The 9,645-nt window shown below is 61.4% G+C and overlaps 1 protein-coding gene across 3 annotated transcripts; it reads right to left on the bottom strand.

The window, feature by feature from the left end:
- Nucleotides 1-242: 242 nt before the first annotated feature.
- LOC102939008 (glycine N-acyltransferase-like protein 3) lies at nucleotides 243-9,390 on the bottom strand. 3 transcript variants are annotated; one of them, XM_007068470.4, is made up of 6 exons: nucleotides 9,217-9,390; nucleotides 8,700-8,829; nucleotides 4,121-4,228; nucleotides 3,614-3,740; nucleotides 2,948-3,068; nucleotides 243-2,094 (listed from the first exon to the last, which is right to left on the bottom strand). In XM_007068470.4, exons 2-6 carry the CDS (start codon nucleotides 8,775-8,777, stop codon nucleotides 1,611-1,613), a joined length of 918 nt encoding a protein of 305 aa, XP_007068532.2. In that variant the 5' UTR covers nucleotides 8,778-8,829; nucleotides 9,217-9,390; the 3' UTR covers nucleotides 243-1,610. The 3 variants fall into 3 exon arrangements, with proteins under 3 accessions (XP_007068532.2, XP_043404998.1, XP_043404999.1); XM_043549063.1 differs by lacking the exon at nucleotides 9,217-9,390 and adding an exon at nucleotides 6,530-6,962 and having other exon boundaries at nucleotides 8,700-8,788; XM_043549064.1 differs by lacking the exons at nucleotides 8,700-8,829; nucleotides 9,217-9,390 and adding exons at nucleotides 6,530-6,962; nucleotides 7,835-7,986.
- Between the last annotated feature and the right edge of the window lie 255 nt (nucleotides 9,391-9,645).

The following is a 9,645-nucleotide window of genomic DNA, read 5'->3' as shown; positions in this document are numbered from 1 at the left end:
TGGCTCCCCAGGATCAGTACTACGCCCCAGCTTTTAAACCACTTCTTGGAGGAACCCTGTGACGTGCCATCCCCCCAAGGGGATTCTCTCTTCCTCCAGGGCCGACCACACAGCTCCAGCCCTCCTGCTTCACCCCACGACCTCTGCCCAGCATGTCCCACTAAGCGAGACCCCTGGAAAGGCCTGGCTGCTCTTTGGGGACCAGTGTCCCCCCAGCCAGTGTTTGCAGTGACATCCCAAAGCCTTTTCCACACAGCACAAGTTTTATTGGTCCCCTGGATCCTGGCCTGGGAGGTCCCTAGGGCAGCACAGAGGAGTAAAGGTGAAGACCAGGGCCCCATCCAGCCAAGCCAAAAATGACCCAAAGACCCAAAAATGGATCCTGTTTCTATCTCTTTTAGTCCTAGCTGGGAGCTCCTGAGTCCCACCAAAAGCCAACTCTTCTTCTTTGTGGAGCCTCCGTTGATCTGGGTTGGTTTTGATCCTGAACGCCCACTTCTTGCCCCCCAGCCATGTGACACACCCCTTCCTGTCCCTGAGCTGCAAAGTACAGAGGGAAACTGAGGCATACAGACATCAAAACTATTACAGAAAATTCTTTGTCCCACCCGCTGAGAGGAAGGGGATGTATGTCCCTGGGGTCTGCAAGGAGCTGGAGTGCCCCACCCCCTCTCCACACTGCTACTGACCTACCAGCAAGGGAGAGGAGAGCCTACCATGTCTGCTGGGGTGGGGGTGGTCCCCCCCCCCCCCCCACCCCACAGCTCACTGGGGCTGCAGCTGGGCCCAGCCACACAGGGAGGAGCAGCCTGTGCACTAGGACTAGCGGAGGGCAGGTCAGTCCCACGTCGCCTGCCAAGGGCATCTATTCTGGGGGAAAGGGAGAAGAGCGGATGCTCCTCCCTGTGTTCGGGCCCAGCAGGGCTCTTCGATGGGGTCCTACAGCCGCTCCCCTCCCACGTGTAGTGCGCCATCATAAACACAAGCCCTGGCCTGGCTTTCCTGCTGGCCCCGGATCAACCGTCCAAGGCCAGCAACTGCACCCTATCACCACGGGGGAGGTAAGGGGTAGCCCACAGCTGGGACATGTGGTCGCAGCCCAAGGGAGCTTGCACCAAAGCTTTGGCAAGACCAGGCACAGCTCCTGGAAAGGGGACCCCCACCCCCAGCCCTAGCCAAGCAACAAACTGCCTGGGGAAGGGAGCAGGAGAGCGCCCCCTGCTGAGCCCACAGCACAGGGCATGGGGGCAGCACCCTGAGCGGAGAGCGCCCCCTGCCGAGCCCTCACCCTGCTCTCTTTGGAGCCAGCACTGACTGCCGGGGGAGAGCGCCCCCTACTGAGCCTCTGCCCTGCTCCAGGGGATAATGGCCCATGAGCTAGTCTCCTCTACCAGGCCCTGGCTTCCCAAGGGCTGCCAGCTGACTCCCCTGGTGGCTGGTCAGTGTGTCCCCTTCGTGGGGGCGGCAGAGCAGTAGGTCCCTGGAAGTGGCTGGGCCGTGTCCCCGTCCGCTCCCCCAGTGCTACGGGCAGTCAGAGCATGGCTGTCCCCCAGAGCTGGGCGCAGGGCCCTGGCCTGTGTCCCCTTCTCTGCCTCTCCCTGTGCTGCGTGCTATTGGGCGCACGGCCGTCCCCCAGCGCTGGGCGCGGCGTCCTGGGCCGAGTCCAGGGCACGGGCTGGCTGGGACTGGGCGAACCCAGGCCTCACCACCAGCTGGTGGAACACCCCCGGCAGGATGCGGAAGCCGAGGTGTTGCAGGTGGCGCAGGGAAGGCTTGTTGTGGGGCAGCACCCGAGTGTACACAGGGAAGCCGCGGGCGTGCAACTGAGCCGCCAGCGTCCCCACCACGGGCGCCATGTGGTGCTGGCCGCGCTGCTCCGGGAGCGTGTAACCGTGCATCAGGGCAGCCAGCGGGTCGACGAGGGACCAGGCGATGGGGGGCCCCTCAGGGGCCAGCAGGCAGGCGTTGGGGAAGTGGCGGATCAGGAGGCACAAATAGCGCAGGCTCCAGCTGTTCCACCCAAACATCCAGGTGTCGCTGAGTAGCATGGCGTGGGCGGGGGACACGGGGGCCAGCCTGAGCCCCTCTTTAGGCCTGCAACACAGGGCAGGGGGGAGAGAGACACGGGGTGGGGTGAGCACAAAGGAGATTGACCTGGCAAGGGGAGGGGGCAGAATAGAACCAGCCTGGGCAGGGGCAGGGGTAAATCGAGAGGTGGGGAGTGGGGCGTAACCAAACATGGGAGGTGTGAGCATAGGGGGAGATTGACGCAGTTTGGGGGGTGGAGTGCAGGGGGCTGGGGGGTTGACCTGGTACAAGGGCGAGTGAGCCCAGGGAGCAGAAATTGAGCTGGTATGACGTGGCACAGGAGGGGAGCAGGGTCCGGCGACACCATCTTCCCAGTTTTGGGGCTGAGATGGGCTGGACAGAAAATTGAGGGTGGGGGTGTTGCCAAATGTCAAACTGGGGGGCATGGAATGTATTCTGTGGGGGAGGGGTGTGCCACCCAGCTCTGAAGAGGAGCCCTGGGGGGAGGGGATTGAGCCAGGCCCTGGCACATGGCGGGAGGGGATCAATGCACATCGGAGGCCTCGCACAGGGGCTGTCTGACAAGGCCCAGTCCAGCCCCAGCAGAGTCATCACTGCTGATGGGCCTCGGCTAAGCTCAGTTCCCTGAGATGAAAGCACCAGGGCTCAGCGGGCAGCGAACCCCCTGCCTGGGGACCTGCCCACTGACAGGGAAGGGGGGACCAGGGGGTCTGTGCTTGGTGCGCTGTTAGCCTGGGGAACTCATTGTCACCATCTCTAGGGTGCAATGGAGGCCTCTGGCCTGGCACCTCAGGGTCCTTCCCTTCCCCCAGCCCCGCTCCCCCCTCCATCTAGCCCAGGCTGGTTGTGTACGTTGCCCCATTCTCTCACACACACCCCATATCTGGGGGGCACCTACCGGTACTGGGGCATGGCAGGTGGGTCTGGGTGCAGCAGCGGCAGGTACGGATACATCTCCATTTCAAGCCCCCTGGCCCTGGCAATGTCCCTGATGGTCTCGTATACCCCATCCTGCAGCCCTGCAGGGACACCCGTGCACTGTCAGCAGGGTCCCCCTGAAAGGTGCCCATGGACGTGGGGGGCCAAGCCCGGTGGGGGAGAGCAGCAGGGAGGGGCCAAGGGCCACCGTGAGCCGGTATGACCCAATTGGGGGTTCCCAGACTTGGCTCATTCAGGATTCCGGGTCTGGATGGAGAAGAGGCCCAGTCAGGCGCCTTGGGGCTATTGGCCCGTATGTGGGGAGGGGTCCAGATGAGCTCCTTGAGGCTACTGGCTTGGGGGAGAGGGGGAGCAGGCGAGCTCCTCGCGGCTATTGGCCCATGTGGGGGGAGGGGTCCAGGCCAGCTCCTCTGAGTTGTTGGCCTGTGGGAGGGAGGGGTCTAGGTGAATTCTTTGGGGCTATTAGCACATGGGGGGTGGGGAACTCAGGCGGACCCCTCAGGGCTATTGGCCCATGTGGGGAGAGGGGCCTGGGCTGGCTCCTCAAGGCTATTGGCCCATGGGGGGTAGTGTTCCTGCCCCCCGTGTGGCAGGTGCTGGATGGAGCAGGGCTGGAGGGGCTCACCCTGTATCTGGAAGGCCTGGCCCCAGTCCACGGCACGGCTGTTCCCCAGCAGGGCCCGGCAGGCGCCCTCGTCCCGGTAGAAGGCCGTGTACAAGTTGGTGCCGAAATCACTTGGGTCCCACGCCACCTGCAGGGGGACACTGCCTGGGGGTGAGCGCAGCCTCTGCCCCCCCCCCCCATGACCCTCAGGGATGGCAATGGGGGAGCAGGGCACAGCAAGCCCCAAGGCAGAGATTGAGGAGGGGGGAAGGAGCCCTGTGAACAGAGCCAGGGGGCTTAGGGCAGAATGGGCCAGGAGGGGGTCTGGGCAGCAGGAAGGGGAGACAGGCTGTGGGGAGGTGGGGCAGACAGAAGGGGGAGGTTACACCAAGCAGGGAAAGGGGCAAGGAAGTTGGGGAGGGGAGCGGGGCAGTGATGGCGTCAGGCGGGGGAGGGGAGCGGGGCAGGGATGGCGTCAGGCAGGGGAGGGAAGCGGGGCAGATGGGAGGGGCCCAGCAAAGGCCGCACTTCTCTGTTTGGCCGGGTGAGGACGATTTTGAACTCTGGCCATGAATCCACCAGCACCTCCTGGCCGGCCGGGTTCCCGCGGTTCACATGCATCACAGTGCCGTAGACCTGCCAAGACACAGGGTCAGAGTCCGTGGATGTCCTGGATCCCCAGGATCGGTGCTAGGCCCCAGCTTTTACTCTGCCCCTTGGAGGAGCCCTCAAAGTGCCAGCCCCCCAGGGGGCCCCACTCTTCCTGCAGAGCTGGTCACCGCCTCTCAGATGGAGCCTCTGGGCTCCAGCCCTCCCGGTGCCGCCCACTGAGCCAGACCCCTGGAGAGACCTGGCCGCTCTTCGGGGGCTCCGACACCCCAGCCTGTGTTTGCTGTGACACGCGGCAGCATTGTCAAGCCAGGCAGGTTTATGAGTCACGGAGCAGCCTGAGGTCAGCAGAGAGAACTGAGGGTAAAGCAGTGTCCATTGCGGCTAGCCAGCGCCCAGCCAAGCTGGGGTGAAAGACCCTTTCTAGGCTGTCTCTGTCTCTGTCTGACCTCCTTGGCCAGCTCCAGGTGAGAGCCTCCATCTTTGTCCAGCACCCCCCCACTCCCAGTCCTGTGCTCTCGAGCTGGGGTCTCTGCTCAGCCTCCCAGCTGAGAGGCAGGAAAATCCAGGAGTCAGCGGCACTTGCCTTGTTTCTCTGGCCCCCTTGATGATCTGGGTTGATTTCAACAAGTTCCTTAAGGACTCTTCATTCCACCCACACAGGGAGGTGACACCCACCCCTATGTCTCTTAGCCTGCCCTGAGAGCAAACTAAATATTCCCCATCACTTCTGCACCTAGGTAGCCATGCAACACATGGGGGAAACTGGGGCACACATAGTGTTGTAAAAATATTACAGAAAAATCCTACTTTATTACATCTCTTCCCTCTTTGAAGCCAAACTGGGCAGGGTCACTTTAACCAGTGACTGTCCTGGTGAAGTTTGAACACACAAATGCTATCCACAGAAGCCACAGCATCTTCCCCACCCCTGTCCTACCAGGCCCTGTCAGCATGCTGACAGCTGGCTCTCAACAAACTCCCCCTTTCCAATACACAGCTCAGAGCGGGTCTGTTCGCCGACACTAGCAGGGGGCAGTGGGGAGTTTTTATGCAGCCTTAGCACCCTTTTGCCACCCCAAAACCTTTGGGTTTGAAACTGGGATGGGCTCCAGCCACTGCATTCCCGCCCCCCCCCCATCTGCTAGGGAGTGAGGAGGGTCGTGACCCCCCTTCCTCCATGTGTCTGCTATCTTGGCTGCATCCTGGGGTGCCTTGACCCCTAGGCTGAGGTAGGTAGGGACCCACTGAGCATTTGGGAGATCGGTGTAGGTTTGTTCCCCATGTCTCTGGGGCACTGGTGTCTGAGGGTCTGGTGATGGAGCAGGCTCCTCTATGCTGGTTGTGTCCCAACCCCAGGGCTGTGTGTATGCCAGGAATCAATTTCCCCTTCTGGGGCTAACCTGTTGCCCTCACCACAGGCCAGAGCCCCCTGTTGGCGGGCTGCGATTCCAGGTCTTAACCTTGGCCATGCCCTGCCCATGTCTGCCCATGCTCAGCTGGGGCTTCAGTTCCCCCCAGGTTCAGCTCTGACTCGGTTTCCCCAGGGAGAGCAGGCGGTGAGCTGGATCCCTTGGCCACAGTCTCAGGGAAGTTCTGCTGGAGCCCGTGTGACTCACGTCCTTGTGGAGATTGGGGCGGGGGGGATGTTCTTCTGCCCCACTCAAATACAGGGGTCTGCTTCCAGACAGACAGGTGTCCTGGGCTTAACAGCCTTTCCTTAGTGTTACAGGCAAGGGGGGAAACCGCTGCTCCCCCAGGGCCGAGCTATTTGCCTTTTCACTGACACCTCCAGTGTGAGCCTCTGGCTCCTGGGGTTCAAACTCTTGGCTGGGGCAGGATCAGGGACTGGATTTTGTGTTCAGGTGATACAGAAAGTCTCAAAAGGAGGTCAAAGCCGATGTCCAGGACAACCCTGACTACCAGGCCCCCCCAAGTCCTGTGTCTGCGCTGGGATCCGAGCCGTCGGCAGGGCTTCTCCCAGTAGGTGGGTGGCTTCCATTTTGGTCACACCCTGGGTCTTCTGCACACCCCCAAACCCTTTCCTATAAGCCTCAGGTGCCAGGTCAAACATAAGCAGCGGAGCCTTTTCAAACAGTTCCCAGCCCCCAGTATTAAGGCCGTCCATCCGGCTGTACGGCTTTGGGGGACCGCGTATGGGGGTGAGACAGCAGCACCAGTCCGCAGGGCCAGCCAGGTTCAAACCGCAACCCTTCTCAAAGGCAGTGAGGTTGGTGTCTACAGCCCCTCCTCCTCCTCCTCAAACTGGGACAGTTTGGTATCCAGCTCCCTGCAGAATGGGCATCCCTCGAGCCTTTGCCCACTTACTCCTTGGTGGGTTCTCTTGCCCCTCCACATCTCCAGATCATGCTTTTACGCGTTTCTTCACGTTTTTGCTGCTTCTCACAGCCATCTGGTTCCCCCTCATCATCTGCTAGCACCTTTGCTTTCCACGCTAACTCCCACCGCTTCAAATCTATTGGTGGGGAACCGGGCCGTGAGGACGCCCTGCTGCTGCGTCTGTCACGCTCGGACCCGCATCAAACCCCGCCGGGGTCTGGAACCTGCTGCTGAGTCCCGTCACCCTTCTCCAGCCCGCAGTCAGCTGCACCTTGTTGAACTTCCCAACGCTTCGCCCTCTCTCCTTGCACAGGTTTGCGATGTGCTTCCGAGGGTAGTGGTTATACCCCGGGTTCTCGCTGTTTCCTTCGACGGAGTGTGTTTTGCTACGGGCGCATCCAGTTCTCACCCCTGCCACGAACTGAAAGCAAACTGCCTGGGTCACTTAGCACGGAGAGCAAACTTAAGTTGCTTCCCCCACTGGGTAGCCAGGGGAAACTGAGGCACACATAGGGTTCATAAAAATATTATAAAAGCCCATTTTGTCAAGGGTGTAGCTGGACGGGGGCGGGGGGGTGGCGGGTGGTCAGAGCCATGGTGAGGACCAGGAGGCAATTCAGAGCCGGGGGGTGGGGGGTGGGTGTAGTCAGAGCCATACTTGGCTGGCACCCAGCTGTCCCACACTGTGATTGCCTGCCATGGAGCCGCCCACATGTTCATTGGCTTACGCAAAGCCTGCCCATACTGAGGTTGGCTGGCACAGAGCTCGCTTGTGCTCTGATTGGATGGGCAGGTCCTGGCGGCTACGCTGGGTGAGCAGCAGGCATTGGTGCTGGGTTTGGACTTTGGGAGGCAGGGGGGGCGAGTGAGGAGGAGGCCCAGGGGGAGGGCCCCCCCCCCCGCTACCTCTAACCTAGGGGAGGGGCCTTCCCCCCCGCCACCGCTACCTTTAATCTGGGGGACGGGCCTGCCCCCGCTGCTACCGCTAACCTGTGGGATGGGCCTGCCCCCCTGCTACCGCTAACCTGTGGGATGGGCCTCCCCCCCCCCGCTACCTCTAACCTGTGGGAGGGGTGTGCCCTCCTGCTGCTACCCCTAACCCAGGGTGGGGGGCCTGAGTAATGAAGTAGAAGCTTTCCATAGTATCTTTCTAATGCCGATGTGTGCCTCAGTTTCCCTCTGCGTCCTGTACTGCTCTGCACAGCGTGTGAAGGGAAGGGACAGGGGTTGTGAGTCACGTAGCAGCCCGGCTGGAGACCAGCGTCATTAACCAAGGGAATAAAGTCTCCATACATGCAAGGAGGGTCTGGAGAGACCATGGAAATGCCAATGGCTGGGGTGGACGTTCACAGCGAGCGAGTGAGATTCCCCCCTCATGGCTCTGCAGCGGAGAGGCCCCCAGCTGAAGAACAGCGGCCGCGAGGGGTCAGGATACGGGGCTAACAGCCGGCTTTTGGAGGGTCTCAGCGCTTGGCCTTGGCCTAAGAACAAAGGGACAGAGCCAGAGCCAGCCATGGGGCCCATGACGGCTTGGCTGGCTCATTGCCTTGGCTTGGCCAGGCTGGGCTGTGGCTTAACCTTTGATTCCCTGTGCTAACCTGAGGAGTCTGTAGCCAGGTGACTAATGAACTGCTCCCGTGTTTTGCAAAGGCTGCGGGGGGGTCTCTGCCAACACACACTAGGGGCATTGCGCTGGTAGGGACCCGGCCCAAGCCTCCCGCTGGCTTCTGGCTTGGCTGCATTCGCTGCAGGGAGCCACGGAGAGCGACGAGAGGCCTGGTGTCAAAGGCCCAGTGGTGGAGGTCACGGGCCTGTCCCTGTGGAGCTGTGTGCAGCCTCGGGCCCCAGCCCACTACAGGGGTCGCTCCCAGGGAACTGATGACAGGCTGGGGTATGGCACAGCCCCTGTGGATCCATGAGAGCGTGCCCGGTGCCTGAATGCTGCCCCCTGACCTGCAGAAAGGGTCTTCCCCACATACTGCTACCCCCTGACCAGGTGGAGGGATTAGCCCTCCATATACCCCCTGACCCAGGGGATTGCACCCCAGCCCAATATGTGTCCCATCACCCAGGGGACTCCGAAGGACTTTCCCCTGCTCTCTGCCCAGCCCGAGAGTGGGAGAGTTCGGCCCTGCGGGGGTGGGTGAGTCCTGGTCACCGGTAGCGTGTCAGGCAGGCCCTGCCGTAGCATTCCCTCCAGCAGCCGCAACTTGGAGGAACAGCTCAAGATCAGCATCGCTGGCCGGGATGGATCTTCGGAGCTTCCAGCAGGACAGTGCGAGGGGCACCTGCAGGGCAGGAGACCCATCAGTTCCCTGTGACTGTCTTCCAACCCCAGAGACAAGCTGCCAGCTCCCAGCCTTGCCAAAATAGCAAACACTATGTGTAGACCCCACAATAGCTCACCCGTCTGTGCGCGGCCTCCTGTGTGTTCACCAGAGACCCTACAATAACACACCAGTCTGTGTGCAGCCCCCCGTGCTCATCAGAGACCCTACAATAACTCACCAGTCTGTGTGCAGCCCCCGTGCTCCCCAGAGACCCTACAATAACTCACCAGTCTGTGCGCAGCCCCTGTGCTCCCCAGAGACCCCACGAAAAGAAGACTGCTGTAAGGCCATGTGCTGCCAGGACTGTCCGTTCAGGGTTAAGGTGGCCCTAGTGCTCCCACTCACCTGGGGTGACTCCGTGCTAGGGGAAGGAGCAGTTCCTGGATGTCTGTGGAGCTGCGAGGTCCCTGCCTGTCTCTCCTTCAGGGGCTGCTCCAGCCTCTTATCCCTGAGCGAATGAACCATTAACAGAGTCTGTGCCAGTCCTGGAGCCCAGAGCCAGTGACATCCCTGCAGCCGCATGGCACAGTTGATTGGGATTTTGCTCTGGGCAGAGGCGGAGGGGCCTCCAGGGAAATGCAAATGCACCCACAATGCACCAGGGCCAGGGGCACAATGAGAGCAGGGGCTGCCTGCCCTCCTTGTTCACCAATACCCCTCAATCTTGACCTGCAGCCCCCTGCTATCCTAGCCTGGTCTTGGTCACTGTGTGTCCGCGCCACACCCAGCACAAGGGGGCACAATGACCCTGAGTGTGAGCGCCCCACAGCAGGA

This window comes from Chelonia mydas, chromosome 6 (genome assembly GCF_015237465.2).
Source record: "Chelonia mydas isolate rCheMyd1 chromosome 6, rCheMyd1.pri.v2, whole genome shotgun sequence".
Lineage (NCBI taxonomy): Eukaryota > Metazoa > Chordata > Testudines > Cheloniidae > Chelonia > Chelonia mydas.
Note: the sequence above shows the minus strand (reverse complement) of the source record. Positions and strands in the feature narration are given on the sequence as shown.

Bases quoted from the DNA above. Each gene is read 5' to 3' on its own strand.
- LOC102939008 (XM_007068470.4), bottom strand. From the start codon at position 8,777: ATGCTGATCTTGAGCTGTTCCTCCAAGTTGCGGCTGCTGGAGGGAATG. The intron at 4,229-8,699 runs GTGACCAGGACT...GTGTCTTGGCAG, and splicing joins GCCTGCCTGACACGCTACCG to GTCTACGGCACTGTGATGCA. The intron at 3,069-3,613 runs GTGAGCCCCTCC...GTGTCCCTGCAG, and splicing joins CCAGGCCTTCCAGATACAGG to GGCTGCAGGATGGGGTATAC.